The 27,930-nt window shown below is 58.0% G+C and overlaps 3 protein-coding genes across 6 annotated transcripts; all 3 read left to right on the top strand.

The window, feature by feature from the left end:
* Window positions 1-29: 29 nt before the first annotated feature.
* On the top strand, window positions 30-8,318 carry NDUFA13 (NADH:ubiquinone oxidoreductase subunit A13). Of its 4 annotated transcripts, XM_079702244.1 has the most exons (6): window positions 3,032-3,148; window positions 4,992-5,297; window positions 5,980-6,058; window positions 7,451-7,570; window positions 7,844-7,913; window positions 8,131-8,318. In XM_079702244.1, exons 3-6 carry the CDS (start codon window positions 5,988-5,990, stop codon window positions 8,248-8,250), a joined length of 381 nt encoding a protein of 126 aa, XP_079558370.1. In that variant the 5' UTR covers window positions 3,032-3,148; window positions 4,992-5,297; window positions 5,980-5,987; the 3' UTR covers window positions 8,251-8,318. The 4 variants fall into 4 exon arrangements, with proteins under 4 accessions (XP_079558368.1, XP_079558369.1, XP_079558371.1 ...); XM_079702242.1 differs by lacking the exons at window positions 3,032-3,148; window positions 4,992-5,297 and adding an exon at window positions 30-128; XM_079702243.1 differs by lacking the exons at window positions 3,032-3,148; window positions 4,992-5,297 and adding an exon at window positions 30-128 and having other exon boundaries at window positions 7,396-7,467.
* Window positions 8,319-8,913: 595 nt separating this feature from the next.
* YJEFN3 (YjeF N-terminal domain containing 3) lies at window positions 8,914-17,541 on the top strand (the record flags this gene model as incomplete). The annotated part of the gene is made up of 6 exons (XM_079703874.1): window positions 8,914-8,972; window positions 12,959-13,067; window positions 15,368-15,478; window positions 15,715-15,828; window positions 15,908-16,067; window positions 17,334-17,541. The coding sequence occupies 6 exons, from the start codon at window positions 8,914-8,916 to the stop codon at window positions 17,528-17,530; spliced, it is 750 nt and encodes a 249-aa protein (XP_079560000.1). The 3' UTR covers window positions 17,531-17,541.
* A 409-nt stretch (window positions 17,542-17,950) lies between these two features.
* Window positions 17,951-26,177, top strand: CILP2 (cartilage intermediate layer protein 2; the record flags this gene model as incomplete). Its single annotated transcript, XM_079703828.1, is given in 9 exon segments — window positions 17,951-18,274; window positions 19,267-19,365; window positions 20,243-20,515; window positions 21,039-21,194; window positions 22,272-22,408; window positions 22,412-22,550; window positions 23,134-23,242; window positions 23,436-23,593; window positions 23,842-26,177. Coding segments are annotated over 9 exon segments (3,471 nt in total). The 5' UTR covers window positions 17,951-18,210.
* Between the last annotated feature and the right edge of the window lie 1,753 nt (window positions 26,178-27,930).

Genomic DNA, 27,930 nt, shown 5'->3' with positions numbered 1-27,930 from the left:
CCTCCCGCGACCGGAAGTACAGCGTCCTGTAAGCATGGCGGCGTCGAAGGTGAAGCAGGATATGCCCCCGCTGGGGGGCTACGGCCCTATCGACTACAAGCGGAACCTTCCGCGTCGGGGACTGTCGGGTCAGTGTCGTCCTGCGCCCGGGTGTCAGGGTCTGGGCCTTCTGGGTGCCGCGGCGGGGTCGGGACGCCGGGGAGTCTAGCGGGCCTCAGTTTCCCTCTCCATATGACGGGAGGCGGAGTTCCAGGATCCCCAACAGCTTCAGTACTAACAATAACGACAACTGCTGCAGTTTGTCGAGCATTTACTAAGCCCTTTGCCTCCTCGGAACAGCCCAGGAGGTCGGTCCCGTTAATTATTCCCATTTTACAGTTGATGAAACTGTGGTTAATTTAGCCCGCGCCGCGATCCTTCCGCCACGTTCCGGTTTCACAGGTGGGGAAACTGAGGCACGAGAGAGGATGCGACCTCCCCACAGGGCCACCCGGAGCAAAGCTGGGGCCGAAACCCGGAATACCGAGGGAATTTAAAAGATGTTCTGAAAAAAAAAAAAGAGAAGATGTTATGTGCAGTGGTTCCTCTCTGGTGGCCCCCAACTTCAGGCTATCCCAGAATTTTGTGTTCTTAAAATTGTCAAGGGTTCTAAGTAACGTTTTAAAATTTTTTATTGGGTTTAACACAAAAAAGTGTAAGCGCGAAAGTAAAAGGCGCCCATACTCTGCACCCAAGGATAACAGAGAAGTACAAAACATGTAAAACGAGTTAAGAATGAATACTTTGCTGCAAGTCATTGAACTTTACATTTAACCGTGCGCACGTTATGCAAATTATGCCTCAATTAAAAAGCAAAAAAAATCATGGGCATGGTTTCAAAAAAAAAAGTAATTATTCAGACAGTAGAAAAGTTACTGTCAGGTGAAAACTCAGGTCTTCCCCTGCCCCTTCTTGGCTTTTTTGTAATCCAGAACAAAGGTTGGCAAACTTTTTCCGTAAAGAGCCAGATAAATAGTTTGTGCTTTCTCTGCCAGATGGTCTTTATCCACTATTGCTGCTTTTTTTTTTTACAACTTTGCAAACCTAAAAGTGTTCTTAGCCCGAGGGACATACAAAAACAGGTTACAGACTAGATTTGACAACAAATGGGCACTCAACTCTAGACTCATTCCTAGATTCAACAAATATAAAGCGATCTGAGTCTCTTCTTAACACCCAGGTTAGTGCACTCCTCGGGTGTGTGACATGAAGTCTGTTTATACATGGATAGTTCTGTGACCCGGCTGCAGACCAGGCTGCAGAAGGACCCTAGGCCTTGGGTCTCCCTGGGCTTCCCACAGTCAGCATCTCTTTCATTTTTTTTTTTTTTTTTTGCGGTACACAGGCCTCTCACCGCTGCGGCCTCTCCCGTTGTGGAGCACAGGCTCCGGACGCGCAGGCTCAGCAGCCATGGCTCACGGCCCCAGCCGCTCCGTGGCATGTGGGATCTTCCCGGACTGGGGCACGAACCCGTGTCCCCTGCATCGGCAGGCGGACTCTCAACCACTGCGCCACAGGGAAGCCCCTCTTTCATTTTTAAGTCACAAATGTGGCCCATATCCCGGTTCTCTTCCAGTTAATAATACAGCAGTGCCTCCCGTGTGCCTCAGATACCACCGATTGGGGTTGGGTCTCCCATCACAGCCCTTGACACCAACTTTCATTGCAGCACATACAGACCCACCCCAGTCTTTCCTGGTTGCAGAGGGGTGAGGAACATAAGACCACATTCCTTTCTGGGATGTGGTCTTTGTTTATGTACCTGCATTTAGTAATTGTTGAGTGCGTCCGTGGTGCTGGGCTGTGTCCTGAGGAGCTCACTGTTTAGCTGAGGAGACAGACACATCACTCCATAATTTCCCGTTGTAGTCAGTGCCAAGGCCCAGGATAAGTGGGGCTTGCTTTAGCCAGAATGGGCGAAAGGACTTCTCTGAAAAGGATTTCCCCAGGCAGAGGGAACAGTAAATGCAAAGGCCCTACAGTCTGTCTTGCACCCTGCCCTCGTCCTCTGTCCTCCAGCCTTATCCACAGCTGCCCTCTCCCAGTCAGTCTTGCTCTTGTCAAGGCACCGTGGTCCCAAGCCTGGCACCGACTCCCCTTTTCTCTGCCTGGCCCACTCAGCGCCAACATCCCAGAACATGCCAAGCTGGCTCAGGCCGCCTTTAATTCACGCTGCTACCAAAGTGACTGCTACCCCCACCTTTTCCCTTTATCTCTCACCCCCAGCTCTCCTCTCTCCACTCCCACCTGCACCCAGCGAGTGGCCCTTTCTTTTTTTCTGGTATCTTTAACATTTTTATTGAGATTCACATGCCATACCATACAGTTCACCCATTTCATGTGTACAGATCACCAATTTTTAGTCTATTCACAGTTATGCAACCATCGCCATGATCTAAACTTACAACATTTTCATCACCCCAAAAAGAAATGCTCTACCCGTTAGCAGTCACTCCACATTCTCTCCCAGCCCCTGACAAGCACTAATCTGCTTTCTGTCTCTATGGATTTGCCTCTCATATAAATGGTATCATTCACTCTGTGTCCTTTTTGTGTGACTTTTCTCAACACTTTTTTTTTTTTTTTTTTTTTTTTTTTTGCGGTACGCGGGCCTCTCACTGTTGTGGCCTCTCCCGTTGCGGAGCACAGGCTCTGGACACGCAGGCTCAACGGCCATGGCTCACGGGCCAAGCCGCTCCGCGGCATGTGGGATCCTCCCAGACCAGGGCACGAACCCGTGTCCCCTGCATCGGCAGGCAGACTCTCAACCACTGCGCCACCAGGGAAGCCCTCTCAACACATTTTTAATGCTTATGTTGTGTTTCAGTGCTTCATTCTTTTTTATGGCTGAATAATATTCTTGTACGGATGGACCACATTTTGTGTGTCCATTTACCACTTGCTGGACATTTGAGTTGTCTCCACATTTTGACTGTTATGAACAGTGCTGCTGTGAACATTCCTGTACAGGTTTCTGTGTGAACATATGTTTCCTTTCTCTTAGGTGGAGTGGAATTGCTGGGTCAGATGGTAACTCCCCATTTAACATTGTGAGGAACTGCCAGACTGTTCCCAAATGGCTGTACCATTTTACGTTCCCACCTGCAATGTACGGGAGTTCGAATTTCTCTGCATCTGGACAACACTAATTACTTTCCATTTAAGAAACTTTTAGCCATGCTAGTAGGTGTGAGGTGGTATCTAGCGTGGCTTTGATTTGCATTTCCCTAGGGACTAACGATGTTGAACATCTTTTTTTTTTTTTTTTTTTTTTTTGCTGTACGCGGGCCTCTCACTGTTGTGGCCTCTCCCGTTGCAGAGCACAGGCTCCGGACGCGCAGGCTCAGCGGCCATGGCTCACGGGCCTAGCCGCTCCGCGGCATGTGGGATCTTCCCGGACCGGGGCACGAACCCGTGTCCCCTGCATCAGCAGGCGGACTCTCAACCACTGCGCCACCAGGGAAGCCCCGTTGAACATCTTTTCATGTGTTTATTGGCCATTTGTATAGCTTCCTTGAAGAAATTTCTATTCAGATCCTTTATGCATTTTTAATTGGGTGGTTAATCATTTTATTATTGAGTTTTAAGAGTTCTTTATATATTTTGGATACCATTCCCTTATCCGGTATATGATCTGCAAATACTTTCTTCCCGTCCGTGGGTTGTCTTTTCAGCTCATTGATGGTGTCTTTTGCAGCACAAAAGTTTTAAATTTCAACGAAGTCCAATTCTATTTTTTCTTTTGTCACTTGTGCTTCTGGTGTCATATCTAAGAAACCATTGCCTTATCCAGGGTCACAGAGAATGACTTCTTTGTTTTCTAAGAGTTTTATGTTTTAGCTCTTAGTACATTGAGGTCTTTGATCCATTTTGAGTTAATTTTTGTGTATGGAGGGAGGAAGGAGCACACTTCTTTTGCATGTGGCTATCTAGTTGTCCAATTTGCTGAAAAGACTGTTCTGTCCCCATTGAATTATCTTGGCACCCTCGTCCAAAATCAATTGACCATAAATGTGAGGGTTTATTTCTGGACTCTCAGCTCTGTTCCATCGATGTACATGTCTATCCTTATGCCAGGGCACACTGTCTTGTACACACAGCTGTGTGATAAGTTTGAAGAGTCCTCCAACTTTGTTCTTCTTTTTCAGAATTGTTTCAGCTATTCTGGTCCCTTGCATTTCCATATGAATTTCACGATCTGCTTGTCAATTTCTGTGGGACTGTGGGGGGAAGGTTGGGATTCTGATGGGGACTGTTGAATCTGTACCTCAGTTTGGAGGGTGCTGCCATCTGAACAATGTTAAGTTCCGATCCATGAACACAGGATGCATTTCTGTTCATTTAGGTCTTCTTTACACGTGGCCCGCACCCCCTTCTGGGCATGCCCCTCGTTGGCCTCTCCCACCAGACTGGCAGCTCTGGAGGCACAGACACCCCCTGAGGGCCTGGGGCCTCAGCCTCACCACTGTCAATGAGGAATAGATGAGTTAGAGCTGCATCGTCTTAAAGGCCACCTTACCTTAGTCTTGGAATTTATCTTACAGATGGGCCCACACATGGGTGCCCAATGTTGAGGGCAAGAGGTCCTCACAAAGACGGTCTCTCAGTCTTTTCCCTGGGGCTGGGTCAGAAGGAGCAGCCCCGGGCCTCTCTGCAGCTGTTGCAAATAATGGGCAGCTCTGATGAAACACTCCCACCCAATGGAAAGAACGTTGAGTGCCCAGCGCAGGTGGTCAGCCATTGTGGGAGAGCCATGGGTGCACTAGGGACTGGTCCTGGGCACTCGGCCCTCTCAGGAGAGGTCCTACTTCTGAGCACAGGAACCAGGGTGCCCTCGCTACCTTGTCCCCCATAACGTGGAAGTGCCTTACCCTGAGCTCATGTTTTTAACAGGTTGAACTAAAGGGATTAAAAAATTGAGCCAGTTTCTCATTTATCTCTGGGTCCAACAGAGGTGCCAGGGGAGCCTTGTGCTGGAGACGAGCTGAAGAAGAAAGAGCCCCCACTTTGTCCCCCCACGAGTCCCAGGAAGTGGCTTTACCCACCATTTGCCGGTCGTTTACTGGGTGTTAAATGGAGCTCGGTCTGGCTGAGCTTGTCAATTCATCCCAGCAACCACGAGTTCTGTCCAGAGGAGAGACTGAGGCTTGAAAGATGAGGTGGTGTAGGACGAGCCAGCCCCAGCCAGGCCCCAAGCGTCCAGACCTCCCTGAAGACCCCAGCAGGCCCACGGCCTGTCAGTCAGAATTACAGCACAGGTGCCCACGGGTTCTCAATAACTATTCATTTCAGCCTCTGTCTCCTGGGGTCCCGGGAAGGGGCTCCACCCCACTGGGCCGGGAGGAAAAGCAGCACCTGGGAGCCCAGAGGGTGGCTGGGCAGCCCCTGCAGGGCACTGCCTGCCTCCGGCAGCCCCATCCAGCCCCCTGTGGGCAGCACATAGGGAGGTGGCCCAGGCAGCTGGGACCCAGCGTGGACACCGTCCTTCCCCACGGGGATCAGCTGGCTGAAGGGAACCAAACAACCTTCTAGTCAGTGGCGGGGCCAGGGCCACCCAACCATAAACATTTAGGCCCTCAGGCCCTCTCATAGTCTCTGCCCGGCCTATACCTTCCAGGAACCCTGGCATGGGGGCAGAGGTGTAGCAGCCTTGCAGCCTGGTGTCCCTGCCCACAGAGTGGGCTGCAGCTGTGGAGGAGGGGGTATCCAAGGGAGGGAGCCAGTGGACTTTCCACAGAGACAAAAAAAAGTAGTCTGAAAAAATAGGCATTAGAGATGGTACCGGCCATCTCTGGCAGGGGGTTCATGAGGGCTTTTGCCTTCTCCCTCATTCATATTACTGGAGTATTTGCACAGTGAGTGGGTTATGCTTCAGGAGAAGGAAGGACAAGGTGGCCTGTCCCACGTGCAGGTGCTGAGCAGTGCCCCCTCTCCCCACAGGCTACAGCATGTTCGCCGTGGGCATCGGGACCTTGCTGTTTGGGTACTGGAGCATGATGAAGTGGAACCGCGAACGCAGGTAGGCCCTGCGCCGGTGAGGAGGGGAGGGTGGGGACGTGTGCCTGTGGACTTAGTGTACCTCGGGGCCCCTTGTCAACTCCTCAGGCCTCAGGGAGTGCAGCCCTGACACAGCAAGTCCATTTCTGGGCTTTACCCTCAAGTAAGCAAGAAGCTCGCCGCCAGATGTTTACTGGGTGCCCTTGACCTCCACCACTGGGTACCTGAGGGTCCACGTTAGCATAGCAGAGGTGGAGGGACAGGCCCGTGATACACTCTCTTAGTGAGTTTTTGTCTTTTTGTGGGTGGTGACCGGGCAATGATGATATAAAGGCTTAAAAAGCAGATCATGCAGGACAGTGGCCGGGCCAGCCGTACAGGGCCTGAGGGACCCAGGTCTGCAACGGCCTGGTTGGGACCCTGGCCACCTCTGAGCTTGCCGAACACCCCGCCGCGTGGCTCCTTCTCATTGGCTCCCAACGAGCTAGGCCCCTCCACCCTCTCCCACTCTGTGTCCTGTGTCCTTAGCACGCACCTTGAGCTTGCTGACCCCCAGCAAGGCGGTGCTGGAGAAGGCCTAGCACGTGGAGGGCACTCAACATTGTTGAGTGAACTCAGGAGCACCTGGCGGGTGCTGAACGCTAGGGCCGCCCCACTGGACAGGCGAGACCAGGCCCAGTCTCCCAGAGGGACCCAGTAGTAACCACGGTGTGTGACTGTGGTGAGGGCAGCAGCCTGGAGCGGGGCTGCTACCCTGGGTTCTGGGGGATGGGGAGGGGGTGGGAGGGTTGAGGTGGGGGCTGAAGTTCACCCAGACCCTTCCTTGTGCTGCTGTGAGATTTCTGGTGATGAGGGGACAGGGCCAGAGGCCACTCCCTGGGCCACATCACTGGGCATCGCTCTCCCCACACCTCCCAGCACAGATGGGGCTGGTGGCTTGGAGATGCCAAAAAGCAGGGAGAAGAAAGGAGCTGCCCATGATGCTTGCTCCCCCACGGCTATTTTGCGGTGAAAGTGATGTGATTTTTTAAGGTCCAGAACCCCATGATGAACGTTCCCCACAGTTCCCCCACTGCAATTATCAGGCCCGGGCTATTTTTAGGATTTTTAAAAAAGTTTTGAACTGAAAAGAAAGTGTGAAGCCAGCAGTCTTGTGGACTGACGCTGCCTGTGTCAACTGCATGCCCCCCCGATGCCCCCTCTCAGGCTGCCGGTGGGCAGAGCCCACTGCCCAAGCCCTTCCCCCTTGCTTGCCTCTCCGCCAAACCCCTTTCCAGGGTAATGCATGTCCAAGGGCCTCATCATCTGCCCCCCATCCCACCGTGGTCTGATCTGAGTGTTGGTTTTGGGGTTTCACAGGCGCCTGCAGATCGAGGACTTCGAGGCCCGCATTGCACTGATGCCTCTGTTGCAGGCAGAGAAGGACCGCAGGTGTGCCGCTGGGGCCAGGGTCGGAAGGTTACAGGCCTGAGTGCTGCAGCCTGCAGCGTGGGATAAGGCCAGAACACACATGGGGACCGACAGCCATGACCTTGTACGTGGCTCGGGGGATGCCCTCGTCCTTGGAGAGGGCCCCAAACTTGATTTGCAGCAGAGACCCAAGAGAGAATGGAAGGGCTTCTGGAGGAAGCACTGGGGGCATTGCGGCCGGACAGGAGGACAGTAAGAGTCTGCCAGTGGAAGAAAGGAAAGAAGAGGGGTCAGCATGCGCAGGGTTGAAAGCTGCAGGAGGTGATGGGGAGGAGGTGGGGCAGGGGCCCCTCAGGGTGGTCAGGCCTGTCCCCCACCTCCCACCTTGTCCTTGCAGGGTTCTCCAGATGCTTCGGGAAAACTTGGAGGAGGAGGCGATCATCATGAAGGACGTGCCGGATTGGAAGGTGGGTCCTCAGCAGGGAGGGCGGGGGTCTAGGCCACTGCAGAAACGCAGCCTTCCACAGAAAACCTGGGGCCGAGGGGTAGTGGGTGTCAAGTGCCAGAAGGGGAAGGCAGTTTTGGGTGTAGGCACAGTGGCTGCGAGGCCTGGTGGGGTCCCAGCAGGCTGCATGGGCCTAAGGGGTTAGCTGCGCCGCCACCCATACCCTTCTGTCCCCGCAGGTGGGCGAGTCCGTGTTCCACACAACGCGCTGGGTGACCCCCACGATGGGCGAGCTCTACGGGCTGCGCATGAACGAGGAGATTCTCCGCGCCACCTATGGCTTCATGTGGTACACGTAGGCGCCTGTGCCCCTCAGACCACTGGACCCCTACTCCCTCCCTACCAGGAGAGAATAAACGCTCTGGAGACTGGCTTGCCTGTGTCCTAGGGACTGAGTGATTGGGGGTTGGGGGCTACGCGGTGTCACAGGAGGTGCAGGGACTAGGAGAAGATGCCAATGGGATGACCCCTGGATCACCCTTCAGCATCAGCTACCAAATATGCCTGGAGTTTTTCCTACCTCTTTTGAAACCCTGCTTGTCAGCAGCCAACCCTTTCAGACTCGGGGGCTTCTCCACCTGGGTACGGGGTGGGTGGGTGACCTGCATAGGAGAGCACTGGGGTGAAGAGGGGCGCAGCACAGGCGGGTCCCCTCGCTCCTAGGCCAGGATCCCATAGCAGGGGTAACCGGCCCATCGCTGCCCCTCCAGACTTTGTTTTCCTGCCAATGTTCGCAACTCTGGGATTCCCACCATCCTCTGAGGCAGCTCCATTCCTGGCGCAGTGGGGTTAAAGTCCACTTGCACCTACCGACCAACGGCTGTGCACAGCGCCTTCGCGGCATCTCCTGATTGGCGGACACACAGGGTGGGCGGGAGGAGAGAGGACGCCCCCTCTGCCCAGGGATGCACTTAAAAGGCTGTGGTGGTGGTGGCTGCCTGCGCGCCCAGATCACCTCCGCCATGAGCAGCGCGGCTGGCCCGGACCTAGCGGAGGCACCCAAGGAGCGGTGTTTCCTCAGGTCAGCCGGGGAGAGGGATGGGAGGCTGGGGCATGGCTGGAAGAGGGCCTGGGGGACCAGGGGCTGTAGATCAGAGGCAAAGGCATGGCCGGGTTGGGGGGCGGGGAGAATCCCAGGCCCATCCCGCATTTCACTGGAGAGACTAAGCCTGCAGCTGCCGACACCTCCAAAGCTGCGTTGCCAGGGAAACGGCATCTGCAGCAGGCCCGCCCCTCATGAATTACTCATCAGCACCACTGGATGCTCCCCCATTACCCACAGCCTAAGCAGGGCCCTCCTCCCCTTTCCATCTTTCCCAGGGACCCTGGAGCCCATGCCCCTTGTCCCCCATCCGGGAAGAACTGAGTTCTTTTAGCTCCTCAAATGCTCACACCCTCCTTGATAGTGCACCTGCTACTGACCCCTTGTTCAGAGAAGAAAACTGAATGCTGGGGAGGGAAGCCACTGGCTGAGCTAGGGCTAAAGTGATTTTTAAATACATAGAGCCACTTGCCAGTGGGCTGATGAATTTGGGGTCTGGAGCTGGCAGCTGTGGTTGTGCCTTCCACCTTGTCCTAAGTCATCCTCTGTGTCCTTCTCTAAGCGCTTGTGACATGGGACCCCAAGCAGGGCTGTAGACCTCACAGTAAACCAGACCCCACAGTCCTTTGTGTGGCCACCTGCCCACTGTCCACTCAGCCCCTCTTCTCAAGGCAGATACTGTGCAGTGACTGGCTGATGTCCAGACTCAGCGAGAGACCCAGCACATGCTAGGCAGGGGGAAGAAAGTGTTCTAGAAGCTGGAGCTGTGACTTCACCTGGTGTGGGGGATGGGTGCCAACTAAGGAGTGACAGGGTGCTGTGTGTTGGGTGGGAGTGGAACACGGGGAGAGGAGGCTGAGATGGGAGACATAATGGGGGGCATGTAAGTAAGGTGAGGAATTTGAATATTCTCTGAATACTGGGCACCCATAAGAAGGTTTGGGACAGGGGGTGGTGAAATCTGGTGTTCAAGTTTTCAAAGCCCCCTCGGCTTGTGTTGAGTCTGGGGGGATGTGACTGCAGTAGGCAGCCAGGTGAGCAATGATGAAGGGCTGGTGGGCAGAGGCATGAGGGTGGAGAGAAGCAGATGGAGCTGAGAAAGCAGGGAGTGTGTGGCACAGGCACCCTAGCCTCAGAGCTTCATCTCTAAAAAGCCCCCTCCTGGAGCATTTTGCCCCTTCTGGGGCTGGTGGGCAAATCCCGGGCCCTCACAGCTCCTCTCATCTGGGGGCTGAGGTTGGGAGAAGCAAGAGGCACCCTCATAAACTGAGCACCGCCCTCCAGTCCCATAACAGTTCTGACCTATCCCCTCCCCTGCCCAGAGCAGCTGCTGCCCCTACCCTCAGGCTCCTAAGCCTGGACTGCCCTCTGCCTGTGGAGTCCCGGTAATCTCTCCAGTGACCTGTTAGGCAGGAAGATAAGGTTCCAAGTGGAGGCCAGAGGCCAGAGCTTTGGAACAGAGAAAGAAGAGGAGGAATGGATGATCCTCCCCCAGCCCTCCTGCGGGGGCAACAGAGCTGTCACAAGATGAAGATAGAGGAATGAGCCATATTCTTCCTGCCTGCCTGCCTGCGCTGGGTCTTTGTTGCTGCTCGCGGGCTTTCTCTAGTTGCGGCGAGCAGGGGCTACTCTTCGTGGAGGTGTGTGGACTTCTCACTGCGGTGGCTTCTCGTTGCGGAGTACGGGCTCTAGGCACGCGGATTTCAGTAGTTGTGGCTCGCGGGCTCTAGAGCTCAGGCTCAGTAGTTGTGGCACATGGACTTAGTTGCTCCGCGGCATGTGGGATCTTCCCAGACCAGGGCTCGAACCTGTGTCCCCTGCACTGGCAGGCGGATTCTTAACCCCTGTGCCACCAGGGATGCCCCACTACATTCTTAAAGCGCCTTCGACATTCTTTCCTGGGAGCTGGGCCTGCCTGTCCTGGGGGCGCTCTTCATCTGGCCCCACCATGAGGTCTGTTTCCCCACCTGGTCCTTCAACCTCCTGCAGCATCAGCCGCAGACAACCTGGGAGTTGAATCTGGCTCTGCTCACTGGGGTGACAAGGCATGTCACCTTGCCCTAAGCGTCCATCTTCCCCATCTGTGTGGGACCCTGAAGTATCTTTCTGACCAAGTTTCTCAGCCTTGCTCTCTCTGCCTCTCTTCTGTCCCTTGAACCTGCCAAGTTCATTTCCACCACAGGGCCTCGGCCCTCACTGTTCATGCCACCTGGATTACCTCCCACAACACTCCAAGCCAGCTCCTCCAGGAAGTCCTCCCTGACTCCCCATCGCATAGCAATGCTTGCTTCCCACCTCCACCCCTCCTGCTGCCTGGCCTGGTCACACTGCACAATTGGCTAGAAGGTTGTGGTCTCCTGTTCACAGAATCAAAAAAAGGAACCTCAGGATTCATCCCAACAAACCTCTGCCCATCTGTAGGTCTCCCTCTGCTTTGCTCACACCCCATCCGTGGCTCTGGAGACAGACACCAAGGGTAGAAGGCTCAGTTTTCCAGCTTGCTTCCTACATGACTCTGGGCAAACCATTTTATTTATCTGAGTTGTTACATGTTCTTCCAACTCTTCTGGGCCTGGTGCTTTTACAATAATAATAATAATAATTATCATAATAACAATTATTATCATTACGCTCTAGGGTGTGCTGAGCTGGGGGCAAGTGCCGTTCCCCAGCTGGAAGGGGTCCTGGCTATGGGAAGCTGGCATCAGGCTATAGACCCTGCCCAGCTGCTCCAGCCCCTGATTCTGGAGTGAAGAACGTCTTCGAGTCCTCAGTGCCAGCCAGCTCTTCCTCTCTGTAGCCACCAAGCCCAGACCAAGGCCAGCTTGGGTCCTGCTCTTAGAAGGGCCCAACACTTGGTTTAATGCTCTGCCATCACCGTCTTAAAACTCTTTAATAATTATTGATCAAGGGGCCCCACATTTGCATTTTGCACTGGACGTCGAAAATTAGCCTGTCCTACCTTTTCTTTTGCAAAGGAGGAAGCAAGGCTCAGATGAGACGGACCTCAGTCACTCACTGAGCTGGGGGCTGAGCTTCACCTCAAGCACTTTGGCTCCATTTCTCTGGCCACAATTATTGAATTTTATCACTGTCCCTGAAGAGGGATCACCAATGAGTCTCATAGCTGCAGGCGCCACATCCACCTCCCCATGTGAGCCATCAAACTCTGCTGCCTTGGACTTCCCTGGTGGCGCAGTGGTTAAGAATCTGCTTGCCAATGCAGGGGACACGGGTTCGTGCCCTGGTCCGGGAAGATCCCACATGCTGCGGAGCAACTAAGCCCGTGTGCCACAACTACTGAAGCCCCCGCGCCTAGAGCCCGTGCTCGGCAACAAGAGAAGCCACCACAGTGAGAAGCCTGCACACCACAGTGAAGAGTAGCCCCTGCTCGCCGCAACTAGAGAAAGCCCGCGCGCGCAGCAACGAACACCCAACGTGGCCAAAAAAGCAAAGCAAAACAAAACAAAACTCTGCTGCCTTTAAAACCCACCTCCCCCCAGGCACCCCCAGTCCAGTTGACCTCCAGTGTCCTAGAATCCTTTCAGTGGTTTTCACTGCCTGAAATCCACGCATCACCCCACAACGAAGTCCTTCATGCTCTATTCCCCCCTCTGGGTTCCTCTTGCCTTGGGGGCTGGGCGCATCTGGGTGAGGCTCTATATCCCATGCTTTGGGGCAATAGAACAAACATGCACTGCCATGCACTTCTTCTACCACCAGAGGGCTCCCGCGCCTCAGGCTTGTGCTCAAAACTCCCGCAGCCTTCCACGCTTCAGTTCAACGGTGTGCGCGATGGATGAGGAAACTGAGGGAGGGTCTTCGGCTCTGGGCACGGGGTGGGGCTGGCATCCGGGCCTGGCTCGGAACATTGGTGGCACATTTCTGGCTCCAGCTGAGTCTCTGTCTCTAAGTCTTTCCGTCTCTTTGTGTCTCTGAGCATCTCTTCCCACTCTGACCCCCAGCACAGCGGAGGCAGCTGCCCTGGAGCGGGAGTTGCTGGAAGATTATCGCTTCGGGCGGCAGCAGCTGGTGGAGTGGTGCGGCCATGCTAGTGCCGTGGCTGTGACCAAGGTACCTGACCCCTGATCCTCAACCTTGACCCCAACCAGATGGCCAGCCCACCAGAGTGGAGGCCTAGCTGCATGACCCCCATGGCCAGGATGGTCATTTCTGCCCTCAAGAAGCCCCTCTTTGCTTGGGGCCACCCCAGCCCATCACTCAGATGGGGAAACTGAGGTCCAGAGAGGATCATCACTGGCCCAGGCCAGGGTGTTAATGAGCATCAGGACAGAGACGGGGGTCCCCACAGACGTGGAGGCAACCATAGCGATGGGTCTGGGGCCCTTGACTGCCTGCCTCTGCCACCTCCTGGGTCTTGAGCAGAGGGGACGTCAGTTCCTGAAGTCTGAGCACCCGCAAACAACTCCCAGCCACAGGTGGGGGAACTGAGGCCCAGAGGTGGGGAGGGGTCTGCACAGGGCCCTGGGGGTTGGAAGTAGAGCTATGTTTGGCTCTGGAGCAAACCCCCAGGCCTCGAGGTGCCTGCAAGAGATGCAAGAATAATAGCAATAATGATACTACTGTCCAGTGTTTCGTGTCATGTTGCCAAACCACGCTGGGCCTCAGTTTCCTCCTCTGAAAAAGGGTAATAAACTGACACCAATTAATAAACACAAATGCCTTAGGAAAGTGCCTGACTGAGTCAGGGCTCCAGCAGGTAACCCTTTTCCTCTTCCTCCCCTTCTTCCTCCTCTTCTTATCACCACTGTATCCTTTTTTTTTTTTTTTTTTTTTTGCGGTACGCGGGCCTCTCACTCTGTGGCCTCTCCCGCTGCGGAGCACAGGCTCCGGATGCGCAGGCTCAGCGGCCATGGCTCACAGGCCCAGCCGCTCCACGGCACATGGGATCTTTTTTTTTTTTTTTTTTTTTTTGCGGTACGTGGGCCTCTCACTGTTGTGGCCTCTCCCGTTGCGGAGCACAGGCTCCGGACGCACAGGCCCAGCGGCCATGGCTCACGGGCCCAGCCGCTCCGCGGCATGTGGGATCCTCCCAGACCGGGGCACGAACCCGCTTCCCCTGCATCGGCAGGCGGACTCTCAACCACCGCGCCACCAGGGAAGCCCGGCACATGGGATCTTCCCGGACCGGGGCATGAACCCGTGTCCCCTGCATCAGCAGGCGGACTCTCAACCACTGCACCACCAGGGAAGCCCACCACTGCATACTTTTTTAAAAACTTAATATCTTTATGGGGACTCAATTGTCTTTTAACTTAAATGTTGCTAGTTCCAAGTGAAACAGATCCTGAGTGAGAGGCTCGGAGGAAAAGAGAACAATGAAAATCAAAGCCACAAAAGCAAACCCAGTGTGGTAAACTCACGCCTGGCCACTGATGACCAACCGTCCAGTTTTTGCGCTGAAAGCTCTGTGTTTGTCAGAGGCCCCTCGGTCCTAGCCAGCTTTACGTTATCGTTGTCCCCAACTTGGTTGCGGGTCTGGGGCTCTGGGCATGGTGTGGTGGGGTCATAGGTAGGACCAGGTTGGGTCAGGACCTTGCTGAGGCCCTGGGGAGGAGACTCAAAAAGGAGATAACTTTCCCTCTGTGTGGTTGGAGGTTAGAGTATAGTTGGGCCCCCTGGAGCCACCCTGGGCCTGGTAGAGACCCCACAAACCTGTCCGAGCCATTGTTACTCCCATTTGATAGAGGCTGGGGAAGGAGAATGAGCTGAGGCCAAGCAGAGAGTCAGGGTAGGGCTGAGACTCTTAGCTTTGCATTAAAGAGAGGGAGATACACAGAGACACAGAGGAGAGTCTGAGAGATACAGAGACGGAGAGAAAGACACAGAGGCGAAGACAGAAATGAGAGAAACAGATGAGGAGAGACACTTAGAGAGTCTGAGAGCTACAGAGAGAAAGGGAGGTGAAGACAGAGGCCAACGGAGAGGGACAGACGGAGAGAGACAGGGTATGGCGTGTTGGAAAAATACCCCCCTCCCCTACTCCCCCCAGCTTTGGGGCCTCCGGGAGGGACGGAGGCCTGAAAACATGAGCGGTGGGAGGGGCAGCCACTGCAGTGGAAGAATGTCTGCAACTCAGGCCGAGAATAAACAAACCGCACTCTGGGCTCGGGTGGTGGCAGGAGGCACGTTTTTCTGCTTGGACTTGGCAGAGCCTGAGGCAAGGACTCTGGGTCTCCAACAAGGAAACTGAGGCCCCCAGAGGCCCCGGCCCCTCTCCTCCCGTCCTGTCCTCTTGCCTCCAGGGCCGAGCCCTATCCCATCCTCTACTCCAGGCCTCAGTTTCCCCACTGGAGTAAGGAGAAGTTCCGAACGCCATGCCTTTGCCTTTGCCTTTGCTGTGCCCCTGCCAGGTGTTCCCTTTGCCTGCCCACTCCCGGAAGCAGAGGACGGTGCTAGTCGTGTGCGGCCCGGAGCAGAATGGGGCAGTGGGGCTGGTCTGTGCCCGGCACCTGCGGGTGTTTGTGAGTAGCAAGGATTTCCTTGGCCTCCCAGGGTCACACTCCCAACCCATCCTTGAAAAAAAATTGCTTCCGCCTCTTATTAGTGTCCCAGGGGGAGGATGAGGCATGTCAGGTTATAGAATATGCCCAGTGCTTGTGCCAGGCAGCGTCTGCTGCCTGGTACCCAGATCTGGGGACAGAGGCCCAGTGGGGAGCCTGGGAGGGCCCCAGTGCTGACCCCTTCCTGCTCCCCGCAGGAGTACGAACCAACCATCTTCTACCCCACACGCTCACTGGACCCGCTGCACCGGGACCTGACTACCCAGTGTGAGAAGATGGACATCCCCTTCCTGTCCTATCTGCCCATGGAGGTCAGCTCGGGTGGCAACTGAGGGAGTTGGTGGGGGACAGTGCCCCAAGATTGCCTCCTGACCCTGCCTGCCCTCCCAGGTCCAGCTCATCAACGACGCCTACAGGCTGGTGGTGGATGCCGTGCTGGGCCCTGGTGTGGAGCCGGGCAAGGTCGGGGGCCCCTGCATGCGTGCGCTGGCCACGCTCAAGCTACTGTCCATCCCCCTCGTGAGCCTGGACATTCCCTCAGGCATGTCAGGTGGAGCAGGGGGCATGAGGACCTGGAGGGCTTGGGTGGAGGCTCCTGTACCCTGGCTTCTGGTGGTCCCAGCCTGGCTGCCCACTCTGAGCCTCAGTTTCCCCAGTGTGGATGGATCCTGCACTCTGGGTGAGGCTGAGGGTCATGTCCATCCCTCGGATGGGGAATACCCAGGCTGGTGCCCATGTGACCCTGGGTCCCCTCCCCGCTACACCCAGCATAGTGTGCCCGCTGCCCACCCTGGCCCAGTCACCCGGGGCAGACGTGAGCTCACTCGGCAAAGGCCCCGCTCATCCTGGCCACCGCCCCAGGCCTGTTGGAGCCATTAGGCAATGGGCAGAATGGAACAAACAGCTGCTGGCCAGCCAGACCCTCCATGGGGGTGGCCAGGCTCAGGGGGACATCACCCGGCTTACAAGACCCCAGGGTCATACCAGCAGGATGCCACAGAGCTGGGGGGGTGTCTAAGGGAGGAGGTGGTCTGAGGGCACAGACTGCAAGCTCATATCTGAACAGATAGCCTTGGACAGAGAGGGTCTCCCTGTTAGGTCAGAAGGGCTTATTAGTGGCCACTAGTCTGAGGGTGGAGGCTCATTTGAGGGATGGCAGCGGCTACAACCCAATGAGGGAGGGGGCAGGGTCCTGCCAAGTCAAAAGGCAAGATCTAGTCTGAAGGTGAAGGCAGGGATGTCAGGTCAGAGGGAAGAGTCTCTAGTCAGAGGGAGGAGGATGGCTGCTCAAGTTGGGAGGGGCGGGGGGCACATCTTGTCAGAGGCAAGAACCTGGGGCAAAGAGACAGGTCTGATGGGGGAGGCTTGCCTGAGGATGGTGGCAAGTCTGTCCCCTGAGTAGAGAGTGGGGATCTGGGAGGAGGCTGGGAGGTCTGGGTGGAAAGAGACTTTAGTTTAAGTAGGGGAGCTCAGGATTGATAGGCAGGGAGGTATAGAGACAGACGCCGGGTCAGAAGGCAGACGCATAGGTCTGATTGGGAAAGGGCAGCAGGTATAAATGAGGTCGTCTGAAGGCAGAAGCTCTGGTCAGAGGAGGAGGGAAACATATCTGGGGAGCGGGGAGAAACTGGACTGAGGGCAGAGGCTCAGTTTTATGGGAGGCAGGTCTGACCAAACTCACGGGTCAGAGCAAAGGCTGTGTCTGATGGGGAAGGGGAAGTGGGTGATGGGGCGGCAGTCTCTTGTCTGAGAGCCAGCACCCCTCCCAGCTCCTGATCCCCACCTCCCATCCTTCCTCCCTCAGGCTGGGACCCAGAGACCGGCGGCGGCGACGCCGAGGACGGGCTACGACCCGACGTGCTCGTATCGCTGGCGGCGCCCAAGCAATGCGCCGGCCGCTTCTCCGGGCGCCACCACTTCGTGGCCGGCAGGTTCGTGCCCGACGACGTGCGCCGAAAGTTCGCTCTGCGCCTGCCGGGGTACACGGGCACCGACTGCATCGCGGCGCTTTGACAGCCACCCGTGCCCACGCGGCTTGGGCCCGCGCCAATAAACACACGTACCACCGCCACCTCGCCTGGGCCTCCTCTGTGCGCGGGGTCTGGCGCGGGGGTGGGGAAGCTCAGGGAGGAACTTCCCACCGGTCCCCTGGTGGCCCCAAGGCGGGAGGGATGGAGGGCAGACGTAAATGGGACTTCCCTCTGGCCTCGGAGAAAACTGGAGCCAGAAGAGTGGAGGGTAGATTCAGGGTGGGATTTCCAGGCTGCTCAGGGTGGCCTAAAGCCAATAGAATAGAAGTTAGACCCGATGGAGGATTTCTAGCTGCCTAAAGGGAGGCTTAAACATTGAAGGTTCGGACAGCTTCAGGCTCGATTCCAGGAAGCACTTCCCGACGTGGAGAACAGAGGGTGGGCTAAGGAGGGGACTTCCAGCCGGCGACGAGGGGACGCAGGCCAGCCCTAGGGCGGAGGTACAGCCAGACGCACCGAGGGGGGCGACCCAAAGAGGTTGTCCGCGCACCGAAGTCACCTCAGGCCCGGGAGCGTTGCTTGGACGGGGCGTGGCCTGGACGGGGCGTGGCCTGCGGTCGCGTCCCTCCCCCGTCCACAGCCCCAGCGGCCGCCAGACCCGCGGGAGTCCGACCCGAGTGCACAGCGGAGCTGGGACCCTCCCTCCGACTTTCGGACCTGGCCATGGCGTCACTGCAGATACTGCTCTGCCTCTGTGTCGCCGCCGCGCACCTGGCGGGGACCCGAGGTGAGGCGCCCCCAGACCCCAGACCAGCCCCCCAGGCGCCGGACGTCTGACAGAGGGCGTGGCAAGCAGCCGGAGGCTGGAGACAGAACCAAGGGACCCACTTGCTTCCCCAGGCCTGCATTCCCTTTGCCAGCCTCGGGGGTGGAGTGAGGGGGCAACGAAGAGATGGAGCTCTGGGACCACCTGGGGCAGGAGGGGATCTCGTCCACTGTCTTCCCTCCTCCAAGGGACGATAGGGGCACCGGGAGTGTGGCTATGAACTTCAGGCTCCTCTGGATTCTCAGGACTGCAGGGTGCCTATCTCAGCCACAGCATTTGGACCCTGAATCATCCAGTCTTGGCCTCAGTATGAAGGGGCCAGAGCTGTCCCTTCTCACCTAACTCCTTCCTTCTTCCACACACACACAGCACTCAGAAAAGAAATTCCCATCTCTGGAACACTCAGTGGAGTGGGGAACTGGGCCCATTTCTCAGATGGGGAGACTGAGACTCCAAGAGGGAAGGGACTTGTCTGAAGTCACTGCCCAGCCCAGCTATCTCAGACAACTCGCGGCTGGAGAAGCCAGGCTAAATTCCAATGACTTCCCACTGGCAGCTTGGGCCCCAAGTGCAGGGATGAAAGGTAGACTGAGGGAGGGACTTCCAGTCAGCAAATGGATGAAAGAAAATTCAGATCAATATGACAGCAGGGAGGGGCACAGCCAACTGAACTCATGGCCACTGAGCACAGTGGGAGAACTGGGTCTGGGGAGCAGAGTGGACACAGACTTCCCCAACCTAACGGGCTGTGTCAGAGTGAGAGATGGGGCTGCGGGAGACTGGGGGTTGGGAGGTCATGGGGAGGCTTCCTGGAGGAGGGGGTGCTGCAATTCTCCAGGTCAGCCAGAGCTGGATTCCGGCTTCTCCCCTGTGAAATGGGGATGATCGTGGCAGCACTTTGCATACCAGGAGTTCACAGAGGTCCTTCCCCCTACGCCTCACCCCTTCGACAGGCACCACCGCCCCTGAGGAGCCCATGGTGACTGCGTGGGGCCTTGAAGGTTCATTGCTGCACCCTGGCCAGCCCTCGCCAGCCCTGGAGGACTGGGAAGGTGAGCCAGCTTGGGTCTGAGTCCTCGTTCTGCTGTGGACTCTGTGTGAGCTCTGGCTGGTAGGGTCTTGTGAGGAGGGGATACAAGCTGGGTGAAGAGCCCAGGACTGTCCTGGTCCCTGGGCATGGCAGCCCCTGGAAGTGGTGCCCCAAGAGGTCTAAGTTTTAGGAGCAGGGAGATGAGAACCCAGGCTGTTAGTCCAGGAGGAAACCAGGGTGGGGTGGGGCGGGGCGGTGAGACAACCAGCTCAGTTCAGTCAGGGAAACAGGAGTTCTGGAACCCAAGTCTCTAGCTTCCCAGCTAGGAAGGTTCTATTTGACTTGCTCTTGAATGAGGAAAGGAGTGAGCACCCCTTGGGGGGTTGATGGAAACAGAAGCTAACCTGTGAGAGGCCGGACCCTTCCCACCTCTGGCTTCCGTGAAACGGAGGGTTGCCTGATAGGTCCGGTGGTCAGCGAGCAAGCTCCCAGCTGGCACTGATGCGAGGCTGCCAGGCAGTGGAACAGCTGGCCTCAGGCCTGGCTCCTCGTGCTGCCTTTATATCTCCTTACACCTCAACGGTTCTGAATTCTGAGAGTGGGGGCTGGTGAGACAGTGGCAAGATCTCAGCGTGCACTCATGGGCCAGCTCAGATACTGAGCAGCAGAACTAGGGCCGGTGCAAGCACAAGCCAACCTCCCCTGATCCTCTTACAGCTCCTTCTGCCCTCGAGGGCTCTGGATCTGGACAGGCTGGGCTCGCCCATGCACTTTTGTGGGGAGGGGGACCTGGCTTAAACACGCAGATGGGGGTGGGCAGGCCGCAGCTCGGGCTCCTGCATGAACTGATGGGGCCCGACCGGCTGAGGCCCGGGTCCCAGCGCGTGCGGTGCCCGCAGAGGCCAGCGAGTGGACGTCCTGGTTCAACGTCGACCACCCGGGAGGCGACGGTGACTTCGAGAGCCTGGCTGCCATCCGCTTCTATTACGGGCCGGCGCGCGTGTGCCCGCGGCCGCTGGCGCTGGAGGCGCGCACCACAGACTGGGCCCTGCCGTCAGACGTCGGCGAGCGCGTACACTTGAACCCCACGCGAGGTTTCTGGTGCCTCAACCGCGAGCAGCCCCGAGGCCGCCGCTGCTCCAACTACCACGTGCGCTTCCGCTGCCCGCTCGGTGAGGGCGGGGCTAAGGGAGCGGCGGGGACTGGCCATAGGTGGATGAGGCCTGAAAGGATGGTGTTGGGGGGGCGGGGGTGGTGCAGGGCGTGGCTAGGAAGAGGCGGGGTCTTTTAAGAGCAAGGCCGCAGGAGAGGGCCGGACCGGATAGGAGAGGGGCTTTGGAAGGGAGGGGCTAAGAATGGCCGGGGCCCAGGTCGGGGTTAGGAAGGTGCCCCCAGGAACATAGCTCCCTCTCACTGCCCTCTTTTGCTCATCTAGAACTAGGGCCGTTCTGCGGAGGTGTGTTTTGAGCCCCAGATGTGTGTGAGACGCAGGGAGAACAGCAGGGCTTATCTTGGCGGGGGCGGGAAGGTACCTCAACTGCACATTCGACTGGTGCGCCTGGGGCAGCACCGATTGAGGCAGTGGGCAGGACTTCTCTCTGACTCGGATGCACGTGACGGGAGCACCCTCCGGTCCCACACTGTCAACAGAATTCCAGGTTCCATCTGACGCCCCCATCCCTGCCCTCTCCCCAGAGGCCACGTGGGGTGCGTGGGGCCCGTGGGGTCCTTGTTCGGGGAGCTGCGGGCCAGGCCGTCGCTTGCGCCGCCGCCGCTGCCCAAGCCCCGCTACGGATGCGTGTCCCGGGCGTCCCCTGGAGGCGCAGAAGTGTGTGAGGCCTACATGTCCAGGTAGGAGGGGCGGGGCCTGGAGGGGATAGTTGGGTTAGAGGCGGGGCCTGGGTGTAGGGGCGGGGCCAGTTGAGGGAAGTACCTAGAGGGGCTAGTTGGGGTGGAGCCTGATGGGGCGGTGCCTGGAGGGAGGAGGCGGAGCCTGCGTGTAGGGGCGGAGCCTGGCCGACCAGAACTTGGACCACTTGGAAATTGGCTTTTCCTTCCCTTCTGGGCCCCTGAAGAGCATTGGTAAATGTGTACATCTGGACGGGTGGACGTCATGGGGGTCGTGTCCAGTCATGGGCAGATCTGAGGAGGCGCTTCCTCTGTGTGCCTGTTGGAGTGTGCGGATGTCCCGGTAGACGTGGATACACACAGAAGCTGGCTCACGCACTCGGGGTGCACACACGCCTGGCATTCACAGGCCACGCCCATCCCCCACGCCCATGTGGACATGTGCTCACACCCTGGCAGACATGATGCCCAGGCCCTCCCTGGGCCAGACACCAGGCCAGCCAGGAGGCGACTGGAAATTCCAATCAGGCCTGGTCTCCACAAACGTGGTCTGGAGACTGCCCCAGCAGAGCACGCAGCAGGGTGGGGAAGCACAGTGGCCAATGGGGTGGTGGGATTCCCCCCCCACTCTGCTTGGCTCTGCCTTCTCCGTGCCTCTGCCCTGAAGCTTCCAGTGGAATTTTCCATTTTATGGAGAAACCACAGGATTGTGACAGGAGGGAGATGTTCTGGGCCCAAGACCCATCCCCTCTCTGGGCCCCCAGCCCCTGCCTGAACATTTTCTCTCATGCTAGAAGGAGCCTTTCTGCCCTGTAAGAGTCACCTATCCTGTCCCCTCCTCCAGGGCATCTCCTTCACACCAGGACCCCAGGTCCCTCCCCTTGGCCCAGCCCTGACCACTCAGCCCCATGTCCTTCACACCAAGGGCTGCTGCAAGCAGGTCCATGCTGAGGACTCTCTGAGGGGAACAAGGTGGGGCGGGTGTCTGGGTACCTTTGCTGAGTGACTGATAGAGAGGAAAGCCCTCCCCAGGAAGGGGTCAAGAGTCTTCTCTGCCTCCTGTGTCCCCCCCACATCCAGGGTGTGGTCCCAACACCTGTGGGTGCCCTGACCACATCCTTCTGGGCTCGGTGGTCAGCCCATCTGGGCGTCCGCTGCCAGGAGCCAGGGTCTCCTTGCGAGACTGGCCTGGCACCATGGCTACTAGCCATGCCCACTGAACCTTCTGGGTGCCTGGAGTCTGTGCCAGCAGCCGAGCCAATGTCAGTGCCCAAATGGATGGCTTCTCTGCAGGCATGGCCCAGGCCCAGGCCAACAGCTCCATCTCTGCTGTGGTCACTGTTGTCCTTAATAAGTTGGGTAAGTGCCTCACGGCAAGAGGGATGAGGGGGCTGAGGAACTGGGGAGGAAATTCTGGGTGACACCAAGCACTTGGGATGATGTGATGCACAGTGAAGCCAATGGGGCAAGAAATAAGATGTAACCGTCATTGGAGAAGATGTGAGGTGAGAGGTGGAGTTGTAAAGGGAAGCATTAAGATTAAGCATTAGGCTTCCCTGGTGGCGCAGTGGTTGAGAGTCCGCCTGCCGATGCAGGGGACACGGGTTCGTGCCCTGGTCCGGGAAGATCCCACATGCCGCGGAGCAGCTGGGCCCGTGAGCCATGACCGTTGAGCCTGCACGTCCGGAGCCTGTGCTCCGCAGCAGGAGAGGCCACAGCAGTGAGAGGCCCGCGTACCACACACACAAAAAATGATTAAGCATTAAGGGCACAGTCTCCAGCAGATGTGAGGTGAACCTGAGTAGGGGGAGGGTCATTAGAAAAGGCCCAAGTGAAACAGGGCATCACTGTAAGGGAAAAGATGGGGCCCTGTTCTTGGGAAGGGTCATCGGGAGAAGATGGGATGGGGCAGGGCCCTGACCTTTGCTGCCTCTGCCCCCAGAGAAGCCCTATCTGGTGAAGCACCCTGAGTCCCGAGTTCGAGAGGCTGGACAGAATGTGACCTTCTGCTGCAAAGCCTTGGGCACCCCCATGCCCAAGAAATACTCCTGGTGAGTGCCTTGCCCCATGCTCAAGGGTCTCGTGCCCAGTTTTGGGGTTGGAATGGGCTTCCCATGATATGTGGTGCCTCAGAGACCCAGAGGAAGCTGCTCTGCAACCTCCCTGTGCTCCATGTGGGGTGGGACGGATGCAGCCCCTCCCCCGTGCCAAGGGCATTCATGGTGTTGCTCACCCACCACCCAGGTTCCACAACGGGACCCTGCTGGACAGGCGAACGCACAGGTACGGGACCCACCTGGAGCTGCATGGGCTTCACCCAGACCAGGCAGGCACCTATCACTGCAAAGCGTGGAATGATGCCGGGGCCGTGCGATCGGGCACTGCCCAACTCACTGTGCTTGGTGAGCGTCCTCAGCAACCCTACCCACAACCCTGAGCGAGCCCTGACACCAAACTGAGCCCCAACCCCAGCTAAAACGCAACTTAAAATGGAACCCCAACTTCAGACTGATCTCTGACCTTGCTCAGTTGGATCCCAGGCTCCCACTGGGCCCCTGGGTTAAGCCTCTGATCCCAATCTAGGCCCCCAACCTTGGCCTCCATGGAGTTCCCCCCCTTACCCTGATCTGGCTGATTTCTTGCTCCACAGCCCCAGGCCAGCCAGCCTGTGACCCCCAGCCCCGAGAACACCTGATCAAGCTTCCAGACGACTGTGGTCAGCCAGGCAGCGGCCCCATCTACCTGGACGTAGGCCTTTGCCCTGACACCCTCTGCCCCAGCCCTGCAGGCTCGAGGCCCCGATGTGGGGATGCAGGCTCCCGCTGCTGCTCGGTGCACCGGCTGGAGAGCAGGAAGATCCACTGCTCTAGCTACATCCTCCCAGTCAAGATAGTGGCTGAATGTGGCTGCCGGAAATGTCTGCCCCCTCGGGGGCTGATCCGGGGACGCGTGGTGGCCGCTGAGTCTAGGGAGCCCTTGCGCTTTGCTCAGATCCTCCTGGGCCGGGAGCCCATTGGCTTCACATCCTACCAGGGTGACTTCACCATTGAGGTGGCACCTTCCACTCAGCGGCTGGTGATTACTTTCGTGGACCCCAGTGGCCAGTTCGTGGACACTGTCAGGGTCCTGCCTTTTGACCCTCGAGGTGCGGGCGTGTACCATGAGGTCAAGGCCATGCGCAAGAAAGCCCCTGTCATCTTAGATGCCAGCCAGAGCAACACGATATCCCTCGGGGAGCTGGAGGACGAAGCCCCCTTAGGAGAGCTGGTCATCCCGCCGAGAGCCTTTCGCAGAGCTGATGGTGAACCCTACGCAGGGGCTGTGGAGGCCCGGGTGACATTCGTGGACCCCCGAAATGTCACCTCGGCGGCCGCCGCCCCCAGTGACCTGCGATTTGTGGACAGTGACGGGGAGTTGGCTCCACTGCGCACCTACGGCATGTTCTCGGTGGACCTCCGTGCTGCCGGCTCCGCAGAGCAGCTGCAGACTGGGCCGGTGGCCGTGCGTGTGGCCGCCAGCCAGATCCGAATGGCCGGCCACGTGGAGGCCCTGAAGCTGTGGTCGCTGAACCCTGACACGGGCTTGTGGGAAGAGGAGAGCGGCTTCCAGCGTGAGAGGTCGGCGGCCTCACGGGTCCGCCGGGAGGAGCGGGTCTTCCTGGTGGGCAACGTGGAGATCCGGGAGCGGCGTCTGTTCAACCTGGACGTGCCTGAGCACCGCCGCTGCTTGGTGAAGGTGCGCGCCTACGCCAACGACAAGTTCTTCCCCAGCGAGCAGGTGGAGGGCGTGGTGGTCACGCTGGTCAACCTGGAGCCTGCCCCCGGCTTCTCGGCCAACCCCCGCGCCTGGGGCCGCTTCGACAGCGCCGTCACTGGTCCCAACGGGGCCTGTCTCCCCGCCTTCTGCGATGCTGACCAGCCAGACGCCTACACCGCCCTGGTCACGGCCACCCTGGGCGGGGAGGAGCTGGAGCCCGCCCCATCCCGGCCCCGCCCACTCCCGGACACCGTGGGCGTGGCCCAGCCCTACCTAGACAAGTTGGGTTACCGCCGCACCGACCACGATGACCCCTCCCTCAAACGCAATGGCTTCCGCATCAACCTCGCCAAACCCAGGTCCGGCGACCCCGCCGAGGCCAACGGCCCCGTGTACCCGTGGCGCAACCTGCGGGAGTGCCAGGAGGCCCCGGTGACCGCCAGCCACTTCCGCTTTGCTCGCGTGGAGGTGGAAAAATACGAGTATAACGTGGTCCCCTTCCGCGAGGGCGTGCCGGCCTCCTGGACTGGAGATCTCCTGGCCTGGTGGCCCAACCCGCAGGAGTTCAGGGCCTGCTTCCTCAAGGTGAAGATCCAGGGTCCCCAGGAATACATGGTCCGCTCCCACAATTCGGGGGGCAGCCACCCTCGGACCCGGGGCCAGCTCTACGGTCTGCGGGACGACCGGAGTGTCCGAGACCCCCAGCGCCCTAGCACATCTGCCGCCTGCGTGGAGTTCAAGTGCAGCGGGATGCTGTTCGACCAGCGTCAGGTGGACAGGACGCTGGTGACCATCATGCCCCAGGGCAGCTGCCGGCGCGTGGCGGTCAACGGACTCCTGCAGGATTACTTGACCCGGCACCCCCCTGCTGCACCCACTGATGACCTGGCTGTCTTCTCCATGCTGGCCCCGCTGGACCCTCTGGGTCACAACTATGGTGTCTATACAGTCACTGACCAGAGCCCAAGGCTGGCCAAGGAGATTGCCATTGGCCGCTGCTTCGATGGCTCCTCTGATGGCTTCTCCAGGGAGATGAAGGCCGATGCTGGTACAGCCGTCACCTTTCAGTGCCAGGAGATACCAGAGGGCCGGCCGAGCCTCTTCCAGAGGCTGCTGGAGTCCCCATCGGCAGCTCTTGGTGACATCCGCAGGGAGATGGGTGAGGTGGGCCGGGCACAGGCACGAGCCTCAGGTCCCCTCCGCACCCGCCGTGGCAGGGCCCAGCAGTGACCCTGGGCTCCAGCCTCGCTCCTCTGCCCTGCTCCAGACTCCTCTGTCCTTGGCAAGTCTCTTCAGGTTTCTGGGCACTTCCCTCCCCTGCCCAGAATTCAGTCAGGTCCGATGGTGCAAACGCAGGCAGATAATTGTTGCTGTGTGACATGAAATGGAGTTTGTCCTGACTGTGGGAGCCAGCATCCTGGGATGATGGTCGGGGCTGGTGACCGACTGAGGCCCAGAGGGGATCATTCCCAGCTCACATGCCAGCTCTGATTTCATTTCATATTTTGACCCTGATTTCAGATAATCTGCCCTTTCAGATTTCTGTGCTGAGCTGGATGCTTTATTGGGTCCTCTACCCTGAGTTTTGTTCTTGGGGTTATTTATTGAATAAATAATAACAGGTGTGAGTGTGGGGTCCGGACATGGCCCATTGAAGGTCTGGGGAAGAGGCTTCTTGACTCTGGGGCTGGGGAGCACAATTCTCATATGTTTGGTGCTTGGAGATTCCCCAGGGGGTCAGGGCAGAGATTCAATTAAAGATGCTTCATTTCCAACTCCTGGTGTCAGTCTTGGGGAGGGAAGGATGGAGGCTGGGGCTGCTGGATCCAGGTGCACCTTGGCAGGCAGAAACAGGCCTGAAGCACATATGGACATGGGTGTGCAAGCGGCTTGCAGGCCCCCGTGTGGCCCCAGACACTCCTCAGGCAGGCACGTGGGCCCCAACCGATGCCCACAGAAGTGCATCTGTGGCATGTGTGTGCAGAGCTGACTCATGAGCAGCCCAGGCTTGTGCAGCCCTGACTGCAAAACACAGTAGCAGCTGCTGCCCTGGCTTTATCCTCCTTGCCTGGCTGTGGTCAGTGGCTCCTATCTGGCCACATGCCCAGGGGCTACAGTGGGCAGGGAGGGACCCTGGCAGGGCCGCTTGCCCCAGGAGGCAGGAACTGAGGCTTCCCTGGACTTCTTCCACCGGGGCCACAGCTGCCCTGCCCTGGGTCACACCCGGCTGAGGCCTGGCCATGCCTTGACCACATGGTGATTTGGCTGCCCAAGGCCATGGTCCTGAGCCCTCACCGGGACTCTGTCTGGAGGTGCAGGACCATCACTTGCTTGCGCTCTGTGTGCGCGTGGCCAGGCAAGTTGTCCTGACGCCCCATGGGGCAGGCGCTGTTCTGACCACACCCCCACTTTCCAGACAGAGAAATTGAGGTCCCCAAAAAGGAGAGGCAAAGGGCTGCTTGGGCCCCGGAGTGAATCCCGGCAGGAGCGGGGGGCTCCCTGGATGGACCAGCAGTCCCCTCAAGAACACGCGTGAGACTCCCTTGGCCTGTAGACGTCGGTCCCTGGAAGGCATCGATGTGGCGTTTCTGGGGGCCTGGAATGGGGAGCACTGTGCCTGGCTGATTGCCCCCGGAAAGGGTGGCGGCAGGGAGTTGGAGTGCGGGGTATTATTCCCTTATTCTAGGGCCTGCTCAGGCCTTCTGCACACCCACCCACCTACCCACTCAACTGCCCACTTCCCCTTCTATCACCCACCCACCCGCTCGCCCCACCTGTCCACCCCTGCCCCTCCAGTCCCTCTTACCATTTGCCTGTCTAGCATTTAGAGGTGTCACCTCTGTGCCAACAATGGGGGCCCGGAGAGGGCCTGGCCTTGGCGGGGAGAGAGGTTCACACACACCCCGACACACCTGTGGAGTCAGTGCTCAGCCCACGTGGCCCGCTGGCTCTTGTCCATCTTGAGAACTCTCCATCGGACAAC

Source organism: Hyperoodon ampullatus (genome assembly GCF_949752795.1).
Source record: "Hyperoodon ampullatus genome assembly, chromosome: 4".
Taxonomy (NCBI): Eukaryota; Metazoa; Chordata; class Mammalia; order Artiodactyla; family Ziphiidae; genus Hyperoodon; species Hyperoodon ampullatus.
The sequence above is the reverse complement of the archived record's forward strand: the minus strand, read 5'-3'. Positions and strand labels throughout refer to the sequence as shown.